At 39.0% G+C, this 26,577-nt stretch overlaps 1 protein-coding gene across 2 annotated transcripts in view; it reads right to left on the bottom strand.

Moving 5' to 3' along the window:
* JMY (junction mediating and regulatory protein, p53 cofactor) overlaps nt 1-22,360 on the bottom strand; it is a 109,618-nt gene extending 87,258 nt beyond the window's left edge. For both annotated transcript variants that reach the window (XR_009180283.2, XM_004449678.5), the window contains exon 1: nt 21,194-22,360. Coding sequence is in view for 1 of the 2 variants with exons in the window: in XM_004449678.5 (XP_004449735.2) it covers nt 21,194-22,225 (1,032 nt within the window). In the remaining variant the exon portion in view is untranslated. The remainder of the gene's footprint in view (nt 1-21,193) is intronic.
* Between the last annotated feature and the right edge of the window lie 4,217 nt (nt 22,361-26,577).

The following is a 26,577-nucleotide window of genomic DNA, read 5'->3' as shown; positions in this document are numbered from 1 at the left end:
GCACCTGAGCTTCCACCTACCACACAGGAGGTCCCAGGTCAGTTCCCGGGGCCTCCTAGGGAAGACAAGCAACACAGCAAGCTGACATAAGAGCTGGCACAGTGAACTGATGCAACAAGGAGACACACAGGAAACAAAATGAGAGAGACAACAAAGCAGGGAGCAGAGGTGGCTGAAGTGACTGAGCACCTCTCTCCCACATGGGAGGCCCCAGGTTCAGTTCTCAGTCCCTCCTAATGAGAAGACAAGTAGACACGGAGAGCACACAGTGAATGGACACAGAGAGCAGGCAGTGAGCACCAAACAACGAGGTGGGGGGAGAATAAATAAATAAAACTTAAAAAAAAATTGAAGGGGAAATTTATAAAGCACAAATTAAATTTATTAGCCTAATACGAAAAAAAATTCTCTTTCCCTTCTTAGCTTCCCTGATGGGTACCTTTTTTCGTTTGACTCCCAGATCTAATACTGAAAAGAAAAGACTTTTAATTTAGGAAGGCCTATACACACGTACAGGGTGTTAGGTTACCTCAACTACTTTAATATTTCAAACAACCGTGGTAATAGCAAAAATTTCTCTAAGGCAAGGGATCCATAACTTTGACCTAGGACTCAGTGATAAAAGTTTAAGAAAAAACTTTCAAAGCTTTGTGAAAATCACTACAATAGAGAAAACAGCCAAACTTCCCCAAACCCAATTCAATGGTTAACCCAGTGACCAATTACAAATAGAAAAGAGGAAGAAACTGCAAGAAATAAAGTCTTTTGGAGTCTCTCATGCCCCAGGTCCCTGCGCTTCTGCTCTATGCCCCATTAGTGGATAACTGGCCTTGTTTTGATAAATTAAGCTGAGCCACTTTAAAGATTTAGAATAAGTTGAAATAAAAATCAAAGAGCTGTGAAAAAATTCCACTAGGCAAGAGAAAGAAATTGACCACCAGAGTAAATTCACCAACATAATCATATGCCAAAAAATTACAAGCCATTTTAAGAAACAGAAAGATATGGTCCAGTTAAAGGAACAAATCAAAAATCCTGACAACACAGATTTTCTTCACACGAATCTCCTATATCCATTCAAGGAGTTGAGGGCCAGTATGTCTAAAGGTATAAAGATACAAAGAAGACACTGGGTGAGCATAAAGAACAATTTCAAATCCTGGAAAGAAAAGCAACAGGGTGAATAGGGAAGAAAGACACAATGGATGAGATTAAAAATGCACTACCAAAAAAAAACACAAATTATCATAGGCATATAACAGCAAATTTGGATTTGCTGAGGACAGAATTAGTGAATTAGAAGAACATCTTAACTTGAAAAGACAGGAGAACAGAATGAGAAAAGAATGTTAAAAACAGGATTTCAGATAATTGAATGACAATATGAAACACACAAACATACACAGTATAGGTTTCCCAGAAGGAGAAGAGAATAAAAGAGACAGAAAGAATATATGAGGGAATAATGAACAAAAATTTCCCAATCATTATGAAAGACATAAATATCAATATTCAAGGACAATGCGCCCCAAACAGAATAAAGTAGGTGAATACACCTATTCTAAGACACCTACTATTCAGAATGTCAAATGCCAGAGATAAGGATTCTGAAAGCCACAAGAGAAAAACAATGCACAGCATACAAGGGAAGCTCAATAAGACCAAGCTCTCACTAGAAACCATGAAGACGAGAAGGTATGACATATCTATACTGAAAAAGAAAAACTGCCAGCCAAGAATCCTTAATCTGAAAAAAAAAACTGTCCCTCAAAAATAAGGGTGAGCATAAAGTCTTCACATAAAAAAAAACTAAGAGTTTGTTACTTTAAAAAAGTGGATTTACAAGAGATACTAAAGGAAATACTGTAGCCTGAAAGGAAATGACAAGGACAAAAGACTAGGAGAAGAGTGGAAATGAAGATTATTAGTAAGGGTAACTAAAAAGGTAAAAAGACAGACAAAAGTAAGATATGACAACAGAAAGCCAAAGGATAAAATAGACAAAGTAAGTAACATGTTTACACTAATAACACTGAACATTAATGGATTTAACGCCCCTATCAAAATTCTTAGACTAACAGAATCAATTAAAAAAATATGAGCCATCTATATCCAGTCTAGAAGAGACTCACCTTAGAAACAAGGACACAAACAGGATGAACATGGGGGGTGGGGAAAAGATATTCCACGCAAACAGTAACCAAAAAATATCTGAAGCGATACTATTATCAGACAAAATAGATATTAAATATTTATGCACCTAACCTGGGTGCCCAAAAATACAAGAGGCACATACTGGCAAACCTGAAGGGAGAAACAGATGACTCTTCAATAATAGTTGGAGATTTAAATATACCACTCTCAAACTGGGCAGAACATCTGAACAGAGAATATGGAAACAGAGAGCTTGAATAATATAATAAATGAACTAAACCTGTCTACAATGCCATTTTTATTTTATTGTCTCCCTACCCCCCTTCACAGAGAAATAAAGGTCTAGAAACAAATGAACTAGACCTAACAGGCATTTACAGCAGTACATAGAGTCTTCAAGTGCTCATGGGTCCTTCTCCAGGATAGACCATATGTTGGGTCAAAAAACAGGTATCAATAAATTTAAATTTAAAAAGACCAATTATACGAAGCACTTTATCTGATCATAATGGAATGAACCTGGAAATTAGTAACAGGCAGAAAAAGGGAACATTCACAAATATATGTAGACCCAACAACGCACTCTGCTCATATCAAAACAGAAAAAAGAGCTAAAATTAAAGACCTAACTGCATACCTGGAGGAACAGCTAAGTATTCCCAAAGCAAGCAGAAGGACAGAAATTGTATCACAGAGCAGAAATAAGTGAAATGATTGAGGAATGAAGAAACATAAGGGGTGTGTAACCACAGATCAAAGTAGATTCATTCTTAATGTAGTTATTAGCATGTGGTAACAGAAGACCTTATAATCATTAATAAAAAGATAGTGGTTACCACAGTTTCTGAATGGGAGTGGGAGGGAAGAACAGGTAGAACACACAGGGCATTTTAGGTCACTGGAATTGTTCTGTATGATACTACAATGACAGGCATATATTGTTAAACATCTGTCAAACCTACAAAAGTAAAAAGTGCAAAGTCTAAACCATAATGTAAACTATAGAGCTTGGTTAGTAATAACGCTTCAATATTGGTTCAATTGTAACAAAAGTACCACACTAACGTAAGATACTATCAATAGAGGAAAATGTGGGTGGGGTGGGGTGGGTTATATGGGAATTTCTGTAATCTAAAAACTTATCTAAAAATAGTTTATTACAAAAAAAATAGAAATAAACAAAAATAAATCAAATTGGGAACAACAAAAAAACAGAATCAGCAAAATGGACAAATCCTTAGTTAGACTGATAAAGAAAAGAGGCAAATAAAATCAGAAATGAGAGGGGGACATTACCACTGACTCCACAGAAATAAAAGAGATCATAATAGCATACTATGAACAACTGTATGCCAACAAACTAGACAATACAGATGAAATGGAAAATTCCTGAAAAGACACAACCAACCAACACTGACCCTAGAAGAAACAGAAGACCTCAACAAACCAATCACAAGTAAAAAGACTGAAATAGTCATTAAAAACCTCCCAAAACAAAAATACCTCCCCAAAATGAAATGCCCAGGACCAGAAGGCTTCATAGGTGAACTCCACCAATCATTCAAAGAAGATCTAATATCAATCTTGCACAAACTCTGCCAAAAAATTAAACAGGAAAGAATGCTACCAAATTCAAAATTCTATGAGGCCAACAGCACCATAATACCAAACCCAGATAAAGATACTATGAAAAAAGAAAATTAGACCTTTCCCTAAAAAAATAAAGATGTAAAATTCCTCAATATAATACTTGCTAAACAAATCCAAAAGCACATTAAAAGAATTATACTCCACAATCAAGGTATGTAAGGGTGGTTCAACACAAGAAAATCAATGAGTGAAATACACCACATTAATCAATTGAAAAAAAATCACATGATTATCTTGATTGACCCAGAAAGGCATTTGACAAAATATAGCATCTTTTCTTGATAAAAACACTCCAAAAGACAGGAATAGAAGAAAGCTTTCTCAACACAGTAAAGTGCATATATGAAAAACCCACAGCTAATATTTTACTCAATGGTGATAGACTGAAAGCTTTCCCACTGAGGTTGGAAACAAGACAGGATTCCCACTGCCACCACTGTTATTCGCTATTGTGCTAGAAGTTCTAGCTAGAGCAATTAGGGAAGAAAAAGAAATAAAAGGCACTCAAATAGGAAAGGAAGAAGTAAAACTTTTGCTATTCACTGATGATATGGTCCTATACCTCCAAAATCCTGAAAAAGCCACAAAAAGCTACTAGAACTAATGGACGAGTTCAGCAAAGTGGAGGGTTACAAGATTAATACGCAAAAATCAGTAACATTTTTATGCACTACTGATTAATATACAAAACTCAGTAACATTTTTATGCACTACTAATAAGCAATTTTAAGAGGAAGTCAGAAAAAATTTGCATTTACATTAGTGACTAAAAGAATCAAATATTTAGGAATAAATTTAACTAAGGACATAAAGGACCTATATTCAGAAAACTACAAAACATTGCTAAAAGAAACCAAATAATATCTAAATAAATGAAGGACATAATGTGTGCATGGATTGGAAGACTAAATATTGTTAAGATGTCAATTCTACCCAAACTGATTCAGATTCAACCCAATATCAATAAAAATACAACAGCTGAAGGGTAAGGGGTCCCAAATAGCCAAATGTGTTTTTAAAAAGGAAGCATTAAGTTGGAACTCTCACTTCCTGACTTCAAAGCATACTACTTCACCACAGTGGTCAAAATGGCATGGTACTGGTATAAAGACAGACGTATTGACCAATGAAATTGAACTGAGAATTCAGAAATAGATCCTCATATCCAGAGTCAAGAGATTTTTGAAGCTAGGTCAGAACAGTCTATTCAACAAATGGTGCTGAGAGAACTGGATATCCATAGCTAAAAGAAAGAAAGAGAACCCCTATCTCACGCCTTCTACCAAAATCAACTCAAAATGGATCAAGGACCTAGAAACCATAAACCTAGCACAAGGACAGATATATAGATGAATGGAATAAAATTGAGAGTTCAGAAATAAACCCTTACATCTATGGTCAACTGATTTTTGACAAGGGTGCCAAGGCCACTTGAGGAAGAAGTAAGTCTCTTCAACAAACAGTGCTGGAATAACTGGATATTCACATGCAAAATAATGAAAGTGTTAGGTATAAGGGAGTCTCAAAAAGCTTAAATGTGGGTTTCTCAACAGAAACCATGAAGTGAAGAAGGCAATGGTATGAAGCATTTAAAGTGCTGAAAGAAAATAATGGTCAATAAAGCATTTATATACAGAGAGTCTTTCAAAACTGAAGGAGTGACGAAGACATTCCCAGATGAATAAAAGCTGAAGGAATACATCACCACCTGACCTACTGTACAAACAATGCTAAAGGGAGATGGTCAAAATGAAAGGACCCTAGTTAGGAGACTAAAGCAGCCTTAAGAAAGATCTCCAGTAAATGTAAACACACCAGTAATCACATATGCTTGTTTTTATTTTATTATTTTATTTTATTTTTGGTATGTAGCTCCACTTTTCACTTCTTACAGGTTCTAAAAATGCAAGTACATAAAAGTAGTGATAAATCTATGGTTTTGGACATACAATGGATAAAATTACAATTTGTAATAAGGGCAAGAAAAAGGTGGAGAAAGACGGGTATAGGAATAGTGTATATATACATGCTATTGAAGTTAGGTTGGCATCAAATCAAAAGTGATTGTTATAGAGAGCTCAGTGTTTTAGAACCTGCTTCCCACATAGGAGGTCCAGGGCTCAAACCCTAGTACCTCCTAAAAACAAACAAACAAAAAAGTGATTGTTACAGACTCAGGATGTTAAATTTAAGCCCCATGGTAATTACAAAGAAAACTTCTGAAAAATACACACAGAAGAAAATGAGTAGGGACTTAAAATGGTTGACTACAAAAAAACAAAAAAAATCAAATAAATGTGAAAGTAGACAGTAATCAAAGAATTGAGGAACAACAGTTTAAGACTTACAAAGACTAGCAAAATGTTAGAAGAAAGTCCTCCATTACCAGTAGCTGCTGTAAATGTAAATGGATTTAAGTTCCCAGTAAAAATAGAGATTTGTAGAATGGATTTAAAAAGAATGACCAACAATATGCTGTTTACAAGAGACTCACCTTAAATTCAAAGATACAAGTAGGTTGAAGGGAAACGATGGGGAAAAAAATAAACCATGTAAATAGTAAACAGAGAGAGCTATAGTAGTAATACTGATACCAGATTTAAAAAAAGACTTGAAGTCAAAAACTGTTACAGGGACCAAGAAGGACAGTATATATCAATAAAAGGGAATTATTGAACATGAAGACAACAAATATAAACATATATGTACCTAACAGCCAAGCCCCAAATTATAGGAAGAAAATACTGACAGACTTGAAGGGAGAAACAGGCTTTCTACATTAATAGTAGGTAACTTCAACAGTGGATAGAACATCCAGACAGACCAACAAGGAAAAGAAGACTTGAAAAATATTATAAGCCAACTAGACCAAACTGTCATATACAGAACACTTCATCCAATGGTGGCAAATTATACATTCTTCTCTAGTAGACAATGAGCATTCTCCAGGATAGACCATGAATATGACATAAAACAAATTTCAATAAATTTAAATATACTGAAATCATACAGTCTAACTTCTCTAACCACAATGGAATGAAGCTAGTAACAACAACAAAGGATGTACTAAAAATTCACAAATACATGGAAATTAAACAATACATTCTTAAACAACCAATGGGTCAACAAAGAAATAAGAAGGGAAATTAGGAAACACCTTGAGGCAAATGAAAATCAAAACTTAAGGGATGCTGCACAGACTGTGCTGAGAAGCAAAATTATATCTCAAAAGGCTTACATTAAAAAAGACCTCAAATTAGAAAAGTAATCTCACAACTGAGGATGTTGAAAAAGAAATACAAATCAAACCCAGAATGAGGAGGAAATAAATACTAGAGCAGAGATAAAATGAAATAAAGAAAAAGAGAGAGATAACCAATGAAACCAAAAGTTGGTTATTTGAAAGGATCAAAAATGACAAATCTTTAGCTAGACAAAGAAATAGAAAGCAAATAACTAAAATCAGAAATGACATGACTACTAACCTCATAGAAACAGAAAGTATTATAAGAGGATACTATGAAAAACTGTCTGCCAACAAACCAGAAAATTTAGATGAAATGGACAAATGCTTAGGAACACACAAATTACCAATGACTCAAGAACAGAAGAACTCTACAGACTAATAACATATAAAGAGACTGAATCAATAATCAAAAACCTCCCAAAAAAGAAAAGTTCAGAACTGGATGGCTTCCTTGGTGAATTTTACCAAACATTCAAAGTTTAACACCAAAAAATAGAAAAGGAGGGAACACTTCCTTACTCATTTTATGTTAACAGCATCACCCTAATATCAAAGCCAGATAAGGATATCACAAGAAAAGAAAATGAAAGACCAATATCCCTTCAAGAATATAGATGCAAAAATCCTCAACAAAATAAGAGCAAGCCAAATCCAACTGCATATTAAAAGAATTAAACATCACGATCAAGTGGGATTTATTCCAGGAATTCAAGGATGGGAATGTTCAACACAAGAAAACCAATTAATGCATTATTCCACATTAACAGAACAAAAGAAATAAATGAAATGACTACATCAATTGACGCAGAAAAGGCATTTGACAAAATCCAGCGCCCATCTTGATATAAATACGCCAAAAACTAGGAATAGGAGGAAACTGCCTCAACATGATACAGGGCATACATGAAAAATTCACAGCTAACATCATACTTAACAGTGAAAGACTGATCACTTCCCTCAACTCTCACCAGTGCTTTTCAACATTGTATTGGAAGTTCTAGACAGAAAAATTAAGCAAGGAAAAAAAGAAATAAAAGGCATCTAAATTTGAAAGGAAGAGGTAAAACTTTCCCTTTTTGCAAATGATGTGATCCTGTATATAAAAAATCCTGCAAAATCCACAACAAAGCTGCTAGAGCTAATAAATCACTTCAACAAAGTGCTGAGGTACAGTATAAACATGCAAAAATCACTGCTATTTCTATATTAGTAATGAACAATCTGAAAAAGAATTCAAGAAAAAAATTCCAGAACAACCAGCAAGATGGCAGCAGAGTAAGGAGCTGGGAGAGTCAGCTTGTGCTACAAGGCAGGTAATAATTACCCAGAGTTATCTAAAGCACCTGTTAGGGGGCTCCAGGAAACCAGAAGAGCATTCTGCAACATCTTGGAAAGAATGGAAGGAGAAGACTGCCAATCTGCAGAGATGATTCTTAAGTAGAGCACTCCACAGTGCCCATCCTCACTTGCCACACAGGCCATCTCCAGAGCTATTCCAAGGCTGGGATTGGAAGCTCCACCTCCCAAAAATGGGGGAGGAAGAGAGTTGGGCACCAACTTCAGCTACTGAATGATTAATTTGGCAGGCTAACGTATAATCCTAAGAACAGCTAAAATTTGAACCTAAGTCCGAAAGAGGCCAGTAGCCACCGTTTTAACTCTGCCCTTGGCACAAGGGGAAGCAGGGTGGATTGAAAATCACTGTCCTGGTAGGGACAGGCTTCTTTCCATCCAGATCAGATTGCAGCTCTAGCCTAAACCCCAACCCCACCTCTGGCAGGGAGGAAGCTGGGGGGACCTGCACCAGCCTCTCCAGGAAAAAAACAGGTCATGCTGTCAGGCCAGTGATCAGCCTAATCTGGTGGCACAAAACGCCTCAAGAACTACTCTGTGGCTAACTGGAAGCTCCATTTCTCAAAATCAGGGGAGAAAGAGACAGTTGGCCACCAATTTCAGCGACTATTTTAGTAAGTTAGGCTAGCTAAAGTTTAACCTCAAGAACCGCTAAAGTTTGAACATGTCCAAGTCAGAAAGAGGCCAGTAGCTGCCATTTTGACTCTGCCCCAAGCATGAGGGGAAGCAGGGCTGACTGAAAATCACAGTGACAATAGAGACCCGTTTCTTTCAATCCGATTGGACTGCAGCCCTAGCCTAGGCTTCAGTCCCACTTTTTTTAGGGAGGAAGCTGGTAAGCCCTGAACCAGCCTCTCTGGGTAACTGCAGGAACATCTGACTGGCACAGACTGAATAGTTGGAAATCTATCAAGGCAACTGAGGTCATTTTGTACCTGCATAGCATAGACTGCTGCCCACATCTGCAGCTCCATCCCCACTCTGTAAGGGAGAAAGGGGCGTAAAGTTTCATCAGTCTCTCTGGGCAACTACAGTCAAGGTCTGTACAACTTGGATTATTACAAACAGCTGCGACTCTGTCCTTACCCCTGGCAAAGGATAAAGTTGGGAGAAGCCTCATTGGTCCCTGGGGCAATGAGGGCAGCTAGAGCCTATACATCTTGTGGCACGAACTAAATCCCTGGCTCCAACTACACAACCAGGAAAGGAAAAAGGGCAAGAAAGCCCTAAATTAAAGAGAAAAGCTGTACCCAGAATAAATACATCTAGTAAGCCAGATGCCAAGACACCAACAAAAAATAACAATCCAAACAAAGAAACAGGAAAATAAGGCCCAGTTAAAGGAACAAAATAAGCCTCCAGATGACATAAAGGAGTTGAGACAACTAATCATAGATGTTTAAACAAATCTCCTTAATAAATTCAATGAGATGGCTAAAGAGATTAAAGATATTAAGAAAACACTAAATATGCACAAAGAAGAATTTGTAAAGCTTACTTAAAAAAATAGCAGCTCTTACAGGAATGAAGGGTGCAATAAATAAAATTAAAATACACTGGAATCATATAGTAGCAGATTTGAGGAGGCAGGAGGATTGGTGCGCCTGAAGAAAGAGCCTCTGAAAGCAAACAAACAAAAGAACACAAAAGAACAGAAAAAAATTGAACAAGGCCTCAGGGAACTAAATGACAGCAAGAGATGTGCAAACATATGTATCATGGGTGTCCCAGGAGAAGGAATATTTGAAGAAATAATGGAAGAAATAATGGTATTGAAGGACATAGATATCCTTGTCCAAGAAGCACAATATACTACCATCCAAATAAATCAACACCAAGACAAATGCTAATCAGAAAGTCAAAGGCCAAAGACTTCAAGTGAATTCTGAGAGTAGCAAGAGAAAAGCAATGTGTACATATAAGGGATACCCAGTAAGATTAAGGACTGATTTCTCATTGAAAACCATGGAGGCAAGAAGACAGGTGTGATACATTTAAGATATTGCAAGAGAAAAACTTCCAGTCAAGAATCTTATATCTGGCCAGATTGTCTTTCAAAAATGAGGCTGAGTTTAGAATAGTCACAGATAAACAGAAACTGAGAAGGTTTGCAACCAAGAGACCAGCTTTGTAGGAAATACTAAAGGGTATGCTACAGTCTGAAAAGAAAAGACAGGAGAGAGAGGCTTGGAAGAGAGTTTAGAAATGAAAATTATTTCAAAAAAAGTAACAAAGTGTCAAAAGAGTAGTGAAAATAAATATGACAGATATAACTCAAATATTCTGGAATAAACTTAATGAATGATGTAAAGCACTTGTATTCAGAAAACAATGCATTGCTAAAAGAAATTTTAAAAGACCTAAATAATTGGAAGAACATTCCATGCTCAGAGATTGGAATACTAAGTATCATTAAGATGTCAATTCTAACTCAAATTGATATACAGATTCAACACAATTCTGATAAAAATTCCACCAGCATTTTTAAAATAAATGGAAAACATGATGATTAAATAGCCAGAAACATCTTAAAAAGGAAAAGCAGGGAAGGGAAGCTGATGTGGCTCAAGTGATTAGGTCTCTGCCTATCATACAGGAGGATACAGGATCAATCCTGGGGCCTCCTAGTTAAAAAAAAAAAAAAAAAAAGACACACCAGTGCCCACACAAATGAATCATGCAGCAAGATGATGATGCAACAAAAGAGAGACAAAGGGGAGAGTCAAGGCAAAGAGCAAGAGAAACCTGGACGTGAGGTGGCACAAGTGACAGGGAACCTCTCTCCACATCGGAAGTACCAGAATCAAAACCTGGTGAATCCTACAGGAGAAAAAACAAGACAAAAAGATAAAGTGACACAGCAGATCACAGAGCAAATGGACACAGACAGCAAAAACAGTAGGGCAGGGAAGCAGATTTGGCTCAACTGATAGAACATCCACCTACCATATGGGAGGTCCAGGGTTCAAACTCAGGGTCTCCTGACCCATGTGGTGAGCTGGCCCACACACAGTGCTAATGTGCGCGAGGAGTGCCATGCAGGAGTGTCCCCTGCATAGAGGAGCCCCACACACAAGGAGTGCGTCCTGCAAGGAGAGCCGCCCCACACACAAAAAAAGCGCAGCCTGCCCCGGAGTGGTGCCGCACACGTGGAGAGCTGACGCAGCAAGATGACACAACAAAAAGAGACACAGATTCCTGGTGCTGCTGACAATGATGCAAGCAGATGTAAAAGAACACAGGGAATGGACACAGAGAGCAGACAACTGGGGCGGGGGGAGGGGAGGTGGTGGAGAATAAAATAAAAAATCTTAAAAAAAAAAAAAAAAAAAAAGGCAGGGCAGGCAAGAGGCGGAGGGAAAAAAGAAAAGGAAGAGCAAAGCTGGAGGACTCTCACTTCCAGACTTTAAATCATACTACCTAGCTACATTTGTAAAAACAGCATGGTACTGGTTTAAAGACAGCCACACAGATCAATGGAACTGAATTGATGGTTCAGAAAAAGACCTTCACATCTACGGTCAAGTGACTTTTGACTAGCCTGTCATATCCACCCAGCTTGGGCAAAAGAGTCCATTCAACAAATGGTGCTGAGGGACCTGAATATCCATAGCCAAAAGAAGGAAAAAAGGACCCTTACATTACACCGAATACAAAAATTAACTAAAAATGGATCAAAAACCTAAATACAAAAGCAAGAATCATAAAGCTTCTAGAAGAAAATGTAGGAAAACATCTTCAAGACCTGGTGGTAGGTGGTGGATTCTAAAGGAGATAAGAGGAGGACTGAGATGGACTACTGATGTTTAATGTATGTAGAAGTTTTAATTAACTTTACTTTAAAAGTATAAAAATGTATAGAGCTGATAGCACATTATAGTAACAGCTAGTTTATAAAAGGGAATGTGGTTAAAAAGGATAGTCTAGGGATATAAATGCCAATTGAAAGAAAGCTAGACAATAATTTAGGGACTGACTCACCCAGTAAACCCAGGGGTGGATGAGAAATGTGGTTGATGGTACAGATGCAAGAGTATCCTTTGTGAGCTAGAGCAGATGTACACCACTACTGCAGGGTTGTGTGAATGTGGAGAAGCATGGGAAAAATACAACTGGAGTGACCTATGTACTGTGGTTAACAGTAATACTATAATATCCATGCATTTATGTCAAAGATGTACTGTTGATAAACGGGGGAGTATGGAAAAAGTGTGCCAATGTATGCGACGGACCTGGTAATAGCCTGAAGATATTATCTCATAATCTGTAATAAATATTTTACCATGTGTTGATAGAGGGGTGTTGTATGGGAATTCTGCACGTGATTGTTTTGTAAGTTTATAACTTGTCATAAAAATATATTTAAAAAATAATAGAATGCATTGGGGGGAAAAATATACCAAATGTAGGATAAGGACCATAGTTAGTAGTAAGATTTTGACAATATTCTTTCATAATTTGTAACAAATGTCTCACAACAATGCAAGGTATTGGTGGTGGGCTGATATATGGGACCCTGTATGATGTTATGCATGTTTGTCTTGTAAGTTCACAACTTTTACTATATACTAATTGTTTATGTATGTTCATATATAAATGATATAGCAATAATAGTAATAATAATAGGCTGAGTTGTGGGAAAAATACACCAAATGTAAGATACTTTGGTTAGTAGTAATATTTTGAGGATGCTCTTTAATCATTAGTTAAAAATGTTTCACAACAATGCCAGGTATTGGTGGTAGGGTGAGGTGAGGTAGAAGAGCCCTATATGATGTTATGTGTATTTTCTCTATAAGTTCACAACTATTACTATAAACTTATTGTTTATGTATGTGTATGTATGAGAAATATACTTCAATAAATTTAAAAAAAGAAAATTCCAAAAGAATCAAACATCAAGAAAATAAATTTAACCTAGAATGTAAAGGACTTACATACAAAAAAATGCAAACATTGCTGTAAGAAATTAAAGTCAATCTAAAAAAAAAAATGGAAGGACATTCCACATTCATGGATAGGTAGACTAAATATTGTTAAGAGGTCAATTCTACCCAAAGCGATTTATAGATTCAACACAATCCCAATCAAAACTCCAACCACCTTCTTTGTAGAAATGGAAAATCTCATCAAGTTTCTATGGAAGAGCAAAGGGCCTCATATAGGGAAAACTATCTTGAAAAGGAAGAATGAAGTTGGAGGACTCATACTTTCTAATCTCAAAGCTTATTGCAAAAGCCACCGTAATCAAAACAGCATGGTGTTTCACACACATTAGAATGGCTGCTATTTTTTTTTTTAAATGGAAAATACATGTTGGAGAGAATGCAGAAAAAAAGGAACTCTCATTTATTTCTGGTGGCAATGTAAAACACTGCTGCTGCTGTGGCAGACAGTTTGTCAGTTCTTCAGAAAACTCAGTACAGAACTACGGTATAACACCTGGCAGTCAACCTACTAGGGATATACCCAAAAGAATTGAAAGTAGAGGCTTGAACAGATATTTGCACACTGATGTTGATAGAAGCATTATTCACAATTGCCAAAAGATGGAAGTAACCCAAATGTCCATCAACTGATGACTAGATAAATAATATGTGGTATATGCATACCACGGAATATTCAGCCATAAAAAGGAAGGAAGTCCTGATATGAGACAACATGGATGAACCTTGAAGACATCATGTCAAATGAAATAAGCCAGACACAAAAGGACAATATTGTATGGTCTCACTATTGGAAACAATTAGAATAAACAAATTCATAGAGTCATAATCTATAATATAGGTTACCAGGGAACACGGCAGGGAAAGGGAATGGGAAGTTAAGGCTTAAAATATTCCCATTTGGAATGAGGGAAACATTTTGGTAATAGATGCGGGTAATGGTATCATAACACTGTGAATGTGTTTAACAGTACTGAAATATATATCTGAATATGATTAAAAGGGGACCTATTACATCGTATACATGTTAACAGAACAAACTTTAAATAAATGAACACATGGAACTATACTACACCAACAGTGAATGCTTAAGTTAAACCAGGAACTTTAATAGTACAATTATAGAAATGTGCAATCATCAATTTTAACAAATGTTCCACACCAATGCAAAGTGTTTGTGGTGAGGTGATGTATTAGTCAGCCAAAGGAGTGCTGATGCAAAATACCAGAAATTGGTTGATTTTTATAAAGGGTATTCATTTGGGGTAGGAGCTTACAGATACTAGGCCATAAAACAGAAATTACTTCCATCACCAAAGTCTATTTTCACATGGTGGAGCAAGATGGTTGCCAACAGCTGTGAGGATTCAGGCTTCCTGTGCTCCCCCCTTCGAGAGTCTTGCTTCTCTCTGGATTCAAGGTTTCTTTCTTACCCGGGCTTGCTTCTTCCTGGACTCAGGGTTCCCCTCTTCTGGGAATCCAGCTTAAGGCTTTAGCATCAAACTCCAACATCAAAACCCCAACATCAAAAACCCCTAACTCTGTCCTTTGCCATGCCTTTTACACCCTACTGGCACAAAAATATACTGAATCCAATATAATCTAATAGGCCCAGAGGAAAATATCAGTTTACAAACATAATCCAATATTTCTTTTTGGAATTCATAACTATATCAAACTGCTATAGGTGGTAAATGGGAATCCTGTATTTTATTCATGGTTGTTCTATAAATGCACAACTTCTCTAATAAGGAAAGGAGGACCAGCATGGTGCTGGCATGATGACAGACACAGACCAATGGAATCAAACTGAGAGTTCGGAAATCAACCTCACATTTATGGCCAAATGATTTTTGACAAGGGTGCCAAGTCCACTCAATTGGGAAAGAATAGTCTCTTCAACAAATGTTGCTGGGAAAACTGGATGTCCATATGCAAATAAATGAAGGGGGGCCCTTACCTCACACTCATACCATATATAAAAATCAACTCAAAATGAACCAAATACCTAAATATGAGAATCAACTATAAAACTCCTAGAAGAAAATATAGGGAAGCATCTTAGGACCTCATGTTAGGCAATGGTTGCTTAGCCTTTACAGAGGATGAACAACAAAAGAAAAAATTAGGTAAATGGGGCCTCACCAAAATTTAAAACTTTGTGTGTCAAAAGGACTTCATCATGAAAGTAAATGAAAGTAAATATTTTCTCCCCAGAATGAGAGAAAATATTTGGAAACCACATATCCAATAAAAGTTTAATATTCAGATTGTATAAAGAAAGTCTACAACTCAACAACAAAAAGATAAACAACCCAATTTAAAACTGGGGAAAGAACTTGAAGAGACATTTCTCCAAAGAAGATCTACAAATGGCCAACAAGCTCATGGAAAAATGCTCAACATCATTAGCCATTAGGGAAATGGAAATCAAAACCAAAATGAGATACTACTTCATACCCACTAGAATAGCTATTACAAGGAAAACAAGAAATAACAATTGTTGGCGAGGATATGGAGAAACAGGAACCTTCCTACATTGCAGTGGAAATGTAAAATGGTGCAGCCACTGTAGAAAACAGCGTAGTGCTTACTGAGAAAGTATGGAATTACCATGTGGCCTGGTAGTTTTACTTCGAGGTATATACCCAAAATAATGAAAATCAGGGACTCTTAATAGATATTTGCACATCAATGTTCATAGCAGCATTATTTACAAGTAATTGCTAAAAGGTAGAAGCAACCCATTGTCCATCAAAGGATGAACGGATAAACAAAACATGATGTACAATGGAATATTATTCAGGCGCAAAAAGGAATGAAATTCTTACATATGCTGTAACACGCATGAACTTTGAAGACATATTGAGTGAAATAAGCTAGACATAAAAGGACAAATATTGTACGGTCTCGCTTATATGAAATATTTGAATATGCAAATCCAGAATCAGAAACTAGAATACATGGGCTAGGGTGGGGGTAGGGAATGGGGAGTTAATGCTTAAACTGGTTGAAAGTTTCTGTTTGGGATGAGGTTAAAGTTTTAGTAATGGATGGTGGTGAATGTTTTTAACACCAATGAACTGTATATTTGGAAATGATTAAAACAGGAATTTTAGGTTTTATATATTATTAGAATAAAAATGTTTAAAAAAAAACAGAACAATACAAATAGTGAACCCTAATATATACTATGCACTACAGCTAGTAATATAATAATGTTTTATCAACTGCAACAAAGGTAGCATACTAATTCAATATGTTAATAATAGGGAACCCTGTACTTTCTGCATTGTTTTTCCTTAAGCCTACAACCATTCTAATTCAAAAAGAATTAATAACAATTCAGGTTATCAAAAGTAAGCTGCAAGGGGAATGTGCCTCAGCAGGTTGAGCACCTGCTTTCCACATGGGAGGTCCCAGGTTCAGTTTCTGGTGCCTTCCCCCATCCCCCCCAAAAAACAAGCAAAACCAAGAGAGAAAAAGCAACTTGAGGGAGCAGATGTAGCTCAGTGGTTGAATACCAGCTTCCCACATACAAGTCCTGGGTTCAATCTCCAGCCCTGGTACCTCAAAAAAACAAACAAAAAAAAGTAAGCTGCAGGGGAGCAGACGTGGTTCAAGCAGTTGAGCGCCTGCTTCCACATGGGAGGTCCTGGGTTCAGTTCCCAGTGCCTCCCTAAAAACAAACAACAAGCAAACAAACAAACAAAAACAACTCAGGGAAGCCAATATGGCTCAGTGGTTGAGTGCCAACTTCGCATATATGAGGTCCTGGGTTCAATCTTCAGCCCTGGTACTTCAAAAAAAACAAATAAATATTAAATAAATAAATAAGCAAGCTGCAGTATGGGCCACTTAAGCACACGCACTGTAATATGATCTTCAGCTCTGACCAACAACTAATGCTACTGATGAAACAGTTCCAAGAGACCCTAGTGGCACTTCCATTCATTCTGGAATTCACTGCTTGCGGTATAAATAGCACTTCCTATGGTAAACTCTTGTAAAAATCCAAGACAAACCTACCACATAACAAATTTCACATTTCATTTGTTGTAGGATTGAGGCCCTAAGTAGTATGCAATCTTACAACTAGAAATTATCTAGAAATAATTTCTCATAAGTATTGTATAAATTTAAACTTCTCACAGACTTATTTCTGGTGAGTTGACCAAACTTGCTAATCATTAACAAATACTTTTAGTAGAACATCTAAGGTTTAATTCTTCAATATTTCACAAGTCAAAAGATATGAGACTTCTACTAAGCACGGAAGCTAACTCACCCTGTTTATGCCCTTTCTCTCCCTCCCTGGACCAACATGCAAGTAGACCTGGGGACTTATAACCTGTAATGGGGACCTGTAGTCTGTAAATCAGCCCTTTTGACCTCTTTTTAGCCCTTTTCCTCTCTCTGCCCGGACCAACCCACAAGTATACTTGGGACCCATAATCGATTACTTTCTCCTATTTCTCTTCTCTTATTCTCTCATTTTCTTAATAAAGTACTGGTCTAACTGGAAAAAAAAAAAAAAAAAAAAAAGACTTCTTATGACCCCACATTAAATCACAAGGGTATTCTAAAACTTAAACTCCAACAGAGGTATGTCCTAAGCTTACAAAATATATTTACAATCATGGTTTTAAAACTCTTGCTGAGAAACACACTTAGGAGTTTGATAAAAGCCAAGGAACTCTTTCTCCCAAAGTATGTGAATTATAAAACTTTGCATGCTACTTAAGGTATTCCATTAAAGCCCATTCATACTTCCCCCTCAACTTATAGGGAAGTCATCAACCCCAGATAAGACTCCCTTATTTAGGAAGTTATTGAGTTTTAAGAGATTTTTTTTCTTCTAGTCTTTTAAACATCAAGTCCCCTCAGAAATTTACACTTACCTATTTATATAAATTTTATTTACCCACAAAGTCACATTAAAAGGACACCTTCCAAACCTTTTAAATTTCTGCAACATTAAAAAACTGATTCTTTTATCCACTAATATTAGGAGTACTCACAAGATGTGTGGCCCTGAACTAGGGGTGGTAAAGAGAATTCCAAGACATTGTCAAGGTCAGTGACCTTGAGAAGTTAACAATTTAGTAGTACAGTGTGTTCCATTAAAAAGAAACAAAAAAAAACTCCTTTAAAAAATTCATTGACTATTTTGAGCAAAATCAGATGTAGTCCTTAGGTTGAAACCTTTAAATAGATGGGAAAAGAAATACTACAGCAAAAAGGACCAAAAATAAATATCATAGGAATTGAAAAAGGAAAAAATGACCAAATGACTAAATTTTCTAAGTAACATATATTTAAGAATGTGTTTTACTTACTAATATATGTAGACTGAAAACCTATTGCCAATTCCACAAGCTAAGTCAATCTGAGAATAAGGAATAAAAGACAACACTGAATTTGGCAGAATGACTAAACCCACAGGAATTGGTAATAAAAAGATGACAGAACTTCCATAAAGATTTTACTTTTTTGAAAATGTTGCTGCAAACTGAAAATAAGCAAAGAATTTAAGCAGCTCAGAAAAACAGAAACAGTGCTTGTGCACAATGCACTACCAATATCAAGCCCATGACTAACATCACTCATCAATCACATCTCCCCTTTTCCCTCTACTCCATCTCAAGAATTTCTCTCAATACAATCTTCCAGTAGAAATTAAGGTTGGCATGTGAGTTGAACATATACACTGATCATGACAGCTATTTTTTAAATGCTGCTCAACTAAAAAAAAAAAAAAAACACACCAAAAATACATATTTAATGTTTGGTGGATTTGTACTAAATTTTACTTATTGTGAACACTCTTAGAAGTTCAGATTCCCCCCCCCATTATGAAAATAACACATTATGTTCAATATAATCTTTATTCTGAACACACTTTTAAAAAACTGTAACCTCATTAAAGAGTTCTAGAAGCTGTAATTATATTTTTCAGCAGCCCTCATCTTTGACTCAATTTGAATTAAAAACAAACCAGACATACTGGTTTGCTTACATCATTTAGGAATGAAAAAATATGAATAGAAATTTTGAAAGTACAAAAAAAAATCTGTAAATCAAGTTTATAGAAAAAAGTACTGAGAAGTGGACATGGCTCACTTGATAGAGGGTTCCACCTACCATATGGAGGGTCCAGAATTCTATACCCAGGGCCTTCTGACCCGTGTGGTAAGCTGGCCCATGCGCAGTGCTGCAGCTCAAGGAGTGCCATGCCACGCAGGGGTGTCCCCTGTGTAGGGGTGCCCCACGCACAAAGAGTGCGCCCCTCAAGGACAGCCACCCCGCGTGAAAAAGCGCAGCCTGCCCAGGAGTGGCACCTCACACTCAGAAAGCTGACACAACAAAAAGAGACGCAGTTTCCAGGTGCTGCCTGATAATGCAAGCAGACGCAGAAGAACACACAGTGAATGGACACAGAAAGCAGACAACAGGGCAGAAGGAGAGAGAAATAAATAAAATATAAAATCTTTAAAAAAAAAAAAAGTACTAACTTTGTTCTTATAATTTAAAAGAAATACAGTTCAACAGTATCAAAATGCTAAAGAGAATATATGTGATTAAGATTTCTCTCTCACTTCAAACAAGATCCCTGATTTCTAGGATCACCCTATGATGAGTAACTTTAGCATGAGGTAAACTAACAGAGGGAAGTGAAAATGTGAATTCAGGAAGTTATAAGAAAGCACTGTGGGGTAAGAGAGCAATTATATCCTAAATATTCAAAGCTAGCAAAGAAAAAATATGTAATATTCTAAGAAATCACTCAGATTCCTGGCCTAATGGTGAGATTGAGGTATACTTTTGTACGGGCAAGCTTAATAGTCGACACCACAACCTCAGGAATATGTACACTATAAAAAGACATTTAGCCACCCCAACTCCAAACTCAATTTGAACAATACTAAAAATAATAAAATGCTGTGAGAAAGTGCCTGTTAGTATCCATTACAGGATATTAAGTATATTTTTAAATAGTTTTTTTAGTAAAGTTTCCTGTGCAGACCTAGTTAAATAAGCACCACCTCAAATTTTACTTTCTTATGCATTGTGGAGCTACCTATGTATACCCATAAAGACATTTTCCCCATTATTTCCTGTTATCTTAAGGATTAGTTTGAAAAGCTTTTGCACTCCTTTTACTCCTACAGTACATAGAAAAGTATAATAAACTTTCTACCCAGAACCTTTTTTTTCCCCTAAAACAGGAGTGAAACCTGAGCCATCTGTAAAGACTTGAGATATTCCTTAAGTGTGTATAAAGCCTTTAAAAATCCACGTGCATCTTTTTATGAACTGATTTTTTCATTTCATCAGACCACTCAGTTGGTAGAAGTGGATTTAAAAACATGCCTAAATTGCCAGGCTACATAGAATAAAAACAGAGGTCAAATTTGCTATATTAACACAATTTCGCGTAAACAAACACACCAGAGAAGAAGTATTTATATTTGGAAAGTTACTGCTGGAAAGAGCTTTAGGAGCAAAGAGTAACACTCATTTATCTTAAGTAAGGTATCTTACTTTCCCATAAGATTTACATTACCTTACCATCAAATTAAGTGGCTTTAATCTTTTTACCAGTACTGAACAGCAAACAGAAAAGTACTTATGCAGAACCTATGATAAACGGAGCGAGGAAATTTAGAGTCAAATGTAAAAAGCCATGGTTTTCCTACCACAGAAAGGCATAGAGGGAGAAGAAGATCAGGAACCCTTCTTCCCTTTCCCTGTCCAGAAAAATAAGCATCCCAAAAAGGGATTCCGGCCTTTGGCAACGAGTAAACAAAAGCAATGACTAGAGCCCAGACTAGGTTCTTACCTCCTGGATACGCTTCCTAGCCCGCTGAAGCACTTCTTCGTAACCCTTCTGCCGCAGCTCACTGAGGCTTTCATAATACTCCTCCGGGTCGTCGGTCTCGGTGAAGAGGACCTGGGAGAGTATCTTCCAGCCGCAGGTGTCCAGGCCGTGGCCCAGATAGACCTGGAGCTGGTAACACAGAGTGTCGATCTCCTGCTCAGTCATCTCGGGGGCGCCCCCGAACAGCACGGTCCACATGCCCGAAGGCTCCTCGGGGAACACGGGCAGGCACGGTTCCAGCTGCGAGTTCACAGAGCACAGCTGCTGGTGCACGGCGCGCAGATCCTGGAAGGAGAAGAGCCCGGCCCAGCTGCACTCCTCGGCCGGGGTCTCTAGCTCGGCGGCGGGCGGCGGCTGCTCCGCGTTCGAAAGCGTCAGGACCGCCTCATTCTCCCTCACCATTTCCAGCACCTCGATCTCCTCGGACACCGCCCCAGAGCTGCTCACTACCCGCACCGACGAGACCGGGACTTCCCTGGGCGCCGGCGAGGTTACCGCAGCGACAGCACCCGCCACATCTCTGGCTTCAGATCCCCTCCGGACCGGGCTGGACTTGGCCCGCACTGGGCTCCTGAGCGGACTCTCCGCTCCTTGGCCAGCCGAACCCCGGGGGAGCGGGTCCCCACGAAGGCTGCGCGGACTCCGCGAAGAGCCGCCCTCCGCCCAGGCTGGACTCCTCCGGGGCCCGGGGCTCCTGCCCAAAGCCGCAGAGGCTGTGGCCTCGGGCCGGCCCTTGCCCGCCGGGCTGCCCGGCCCGCGGATCCCGTCCGACGCGGATCCCCCGGCCTCAGGGCCCCCTCGCGCCCCCGCCTGCTCCCGGGAGCCGCTCCTCTGCCTCTGGGCCGTCCGGTTGTGGCAGGTTATGGCAAACTTGCCCTCAATCTCGTTCCAGGCCACAATGAAGACAAATTTGTGCTTCTCGCGCTCGTCGAACACATGGGGCCGCACGGCCACCCAGTCCGACTCCAGCGTCTCCTCGAGCGCGAACGACATGGTGGCTCCGACGCCGGGCCTCGGGGGAAGCGCCGCCGGCCCTGCCCGCCAGAGGACTCACCGGCTGGCTGCGCCGAGCCCTCCTTTCACCCTCGCCGGGCGCCTTCAGCCATCTTAGCCCGCCGGCCGGCTGTCCCCGCTCCCTCGCCAGTACCTCCACACTAGGACCCTCCGCCCTCCTTTGTGGCGCGGCTCGGGGAAAAACAATAACGCGTCTCCGCGAGCAGGTAGTTCACATGGTCACGTGCGGCCGGATCTGTTTACAAGCCCCGCGCTGCAGCGGCGCCTCGCGCCTACCCGGGCCGCCCCCCGCGCAGCTGCGCCTGGAGCCCGGAGCGAGGCCGCGGTGCCGCGCCTGCGGCGCGCTGGAAGCCAAGAGCGGGTCCTGAGCCCCGGTCCGCTGTCGGAACCGGCTGCGCGTGCGTCTCCGCCGCCCGCCCGGGCCGATCTCTCGGCCCCCTCCTCCTCCTCTTCTTCCAAGCCACCCGGAGCCCGCCTGAGGGATAGACGCTTCTGCTAAACTCGGAGCCTCAGCATCGCCACAATGTTGCCATTCGGCTGCTGACGTCAGCGGCTCCACGAGGGACGTAAACACGGGCACGTGCCGCACGCTGGTGACGCGACGGCGGCGCGCGCAACCAGACTGCCGCGCCGGCGCCGCCCCTCGGCGGCCCCCACCTCCCTCCGCCGGCCACCGCGCTCCCGACACTCCTTCTGCGTAGTGCCAGAGCCGGGGGCGTGCCGGCTGTCTTCTCGGAGGACCGGGGAGTGGCAGGTGTGCCCTGCGGGACAGGTGGCCTGCGAACCCCGGGGAAAGAGGAACAAAGGCCGAGGAACTGAGACTTTTCGAACTTCCAGGCATTCGTAGGAACCCTAACCCGTAAATTTGCCTACATTTTTCCGGCGGGAGTCGGGATGGATAACTCCTATATTCTGAAAGAAATCACTCTGTACATTAGGGGAACTGTGTGTTAAACTTTAATAGATTCCCCAGACTGTTGGATTCTTCCTTAACACCCCTGAGAGACAATTTAAGATATGAAGGGAAGGTTGCTGAAGATAACCCAGTAGAACTCCAAAATAAAATGAAATGAAAATTCTGCCATGTTCTAATAGGATCACAGTTTACTTTTCCTTCCATCCGGTGTTTAATTGCTTCAAGCGTCATCATTGTGTTCTGTTGTGTGAGTCTCATTTTGAGGCCACTGAGCTTGAGCCCTTTAATTTTAAAAGTTTTATTGTATTATCACAGTTCCTGACTGCAAACGAAAATCCAAATCTGCAGAATTCTACCATTCATACTAAACTGTAATGAAATATTCTTAAAATTGCCTAGTGAATCTTATAACCCAGTTTATGTTATTGGCTATCTCTTTCCTGTTAATGAGCAAATCATATTGCAGGCTTTCTGCATCCACAGCAAAGTACGATGGGAATTAATTGTCCTTTTACTTTATTCACATTTCTAAATTGTATGCAAGTTTCTTTGGATTGACTTTGCATTTTTAGCTATTGTGCAGTATTATCCTGACATCTGAAGGAACACCCCAAAGTTTTAGGTCTGTCACTTAGCTATACATTTTAGATCTGCTTGGGCAAAAAGAAAAAGAGAGGGACATTTCTTTGGGTGGTCAGAATGAGTAAAAAGGACTTGTTTCTTTTGGGTTTTTTTTTTTTTTTTTTTTTTGCAGTCCTTTGAAACAACAGTCTTTCAAGGCTTGCAACTGTGAACTTGTGTTAACTCTAAATGCAAATTTTAAAAAACCTTTTGAAAGGCAGGGAGAAAATGTTTTGCAAATCTGAATCAATAAACCATAGAATTTCCCCCTTTTCTATTAAAAAGATGCTACTAAAAGTTTTTCCAATAAAAAGTTATTGATGAGCAGCTAAGTACAGCAGGGGAAGCATAGAGAGATTGAGAAGTGAAAATTTTTCTTGATTGTTTTTTATTATTATTAAAATAATGAAAAAGCTCTAATAATGATTGAAGTGATGAATGCACAACCATGTGACTTTACCAAGTACCATTGATTTTACACTTTGGATGAATTGTATGCTTTATTAATATGTATCAATAAAATTGATTTGTTTAAAAAAGTTACTGATGATCACTAGCTCTCTTCTTGTAATGCATTATTACAGGTATTAATACTGAGAATTAATGCTAACAGAATGTGTTTATGAGAAATATTTTTGTTTACACATATGTTAAAATTTCAATATTTACAGATAGAAAATTATGTCTCACAATACTGTTAGGAAAAATTGGTTTGTGGTCACACAGGTGTCACAGGTGTTAAGTATTTCCCCCCAATACGTTGGCCACTGTTTTTGCAAAAGAAAGATATTTCAATGTTTCTTATTTTCTCTATTTTAGTAATTGTTATCCTAGAAATAAAAAGAAACAAACAAACAAAATTCCCATGGCAGTTTACTGTAGTACTCTCCTTTATTGAAGCCTGTACCTGATTATCAGGCAAGCTCTCTGAGTGTTTAAATTACTCCCTTGGAATAAATAAAGCTACAGAAAAACCACGTACTCCATACCTGCCTTGGATGGGCTTGAAAACTATTATCCCTGAACTTTTTAAAAAAATTATCTTTTTTTTAAAGATACATAAATCACACAAAATTTTACAGTAAAAAATGTAAGAGATTTCCATATTCCCCACTCTCCACACCGCCCACTCCTCCCACATCGACAATTTCTTTTATTAGTGTGGTACATTCATTGCATTTGATGAGTATATTTTGGAGCATTGCTACACAGCATGGATTATAGTTTATGTTGTAGTTTACACTCCCAGTCTATTCAGTGGGTTATGATAGGATATATAATGTCCTGCATCTGTCCCTACAATATCTTTCAGGACAATGCCACATCCCGAAAATGCCCCAATATCACAACTCTTTTTCCCTCTCCCTGCCTGCAACAACTCCCACGGCCACTGTCTCCACATCAATAATATAATTTCTTCCATTGCTAGAGTCACAATAATTCTATAGTAGAATACCAGTAAGTCTACTCTAATCCATATTTTATTCCTCCATCCTGAGGACTTTGAGATGGTGATGTCCACTCTACCTCTAAATCGAGAGGGGGCTTAGATCCCACATGGCTGAAGGATGGAATACTCCTTGCATCTGTAGACTTTCTCGGTTCCCTGGTATGGTGGCTGACCTTCATTTCATCACCTCCCCCTGAACTTTTTTTAAACTATCAAGGATTGTTGGGTAATCTGGGAAATGTTTTAATTCTAGGACTTCTTTAAAATTATAAGTTTACATAGCACTTTTCAAAATACATAGCATTTTCAGGTCCATATTCATTATATCCTCACAATAATCATGTAATAAAGATATGAAAGGAATAAGTATCTTTAACTTTCAATATAAGAAAAGCATATCTGATTACTTAGGTCACATATTCCAGGATCGGGAGCAGGGAACAACTTGAGTTCAAGGACCTAATTTCAAATCCACTGCTGTGCCAATTAGATTCTCCCAGAAGCAGACAGAGCAAAGAAGTTAGCAATGAAAAGGTTTAGGGGGGACCACACCTATGAAAGAAAAGGTACCAAAAGTGAGACTGGGAAGTTTACTCCAAAATGAAGCTCAAGAGAAAGACTGCCCATTAAAGAAGCTCCCCACTGGACTGAAGTTGTTAGGCCTTGCTCAGTCAATGGCTGGGGACCACCTACAGAAAAGCATAACCTGCAAACCTGAAGCTAATGCTGAAGACACCAACAGCTGGAGGCTGTCAGCTAACTACACTCCTTGTAACTAAGCAGTAAGTGCTTTCTTGAAAAATGATCTGAGTGACATCTCACATCTATCACAATTTACCCTGTATGCCATGTGGATCCACTTCTCTATTATACATTTGGGGAGCAGTACTTCCAGGGCTCTGGTAAACCTCTTTTTCTAAGGGAGGTTAGTGACTGGGATCACCTAGAGTCTCCATCACCACAGCTGGTCTCATGGCCCCAACTGATAATCAACTTCTCTCCCTCTACCCATTCTAAAGTCCCCTCACCCTCTGCTGGCCTCAGTGGTCTGCTCACCTGGTAGTATATCTAAAACTCAAAGGCTCTGAGCCCCTGGTGACTTTACCTATGTGTAGGCTCTATCACGGTTTGTTACAGTTGGGCAAGAGTGTACTAAAGGCACCCAAGTTCCATACCCCTTCCTCTCTGCTCCAATCATGTAACAGCAGCCTTATGGCTTCCTGCTGATCACTGTCAATTACCCCTGACAAGATGATGACACCTCTTCTTACCTACTGTTTCTTTGCCACAAAGAGCCTAAAGTGTCCAGGTGACTGCTGTAGCTTATGGTTCAATGGGACCTTT

The sequence above is a fragment of the Dasypus novemcinctus genome, chromosome 2, assembly GCF_030445035.2.
Source record: "Dasypus novemcinctus isolate mDasNov1 chromosome 2, mDasNov1.1.hap2, whole genome shotgun sequence".
In the NCBI taxonomy this organism is placed as follows: Eukaryota; Metazoa; Chordata; class Mammalia; order Cingulata; family Dasypodidae; genus Dasypus; species Dasypus novemcinctus.
The sequence above is the reverse complement of the archived record's forward strand: the minus strand, read 5'-3'. Positions and strand labels throughout refer to the sequence as shown.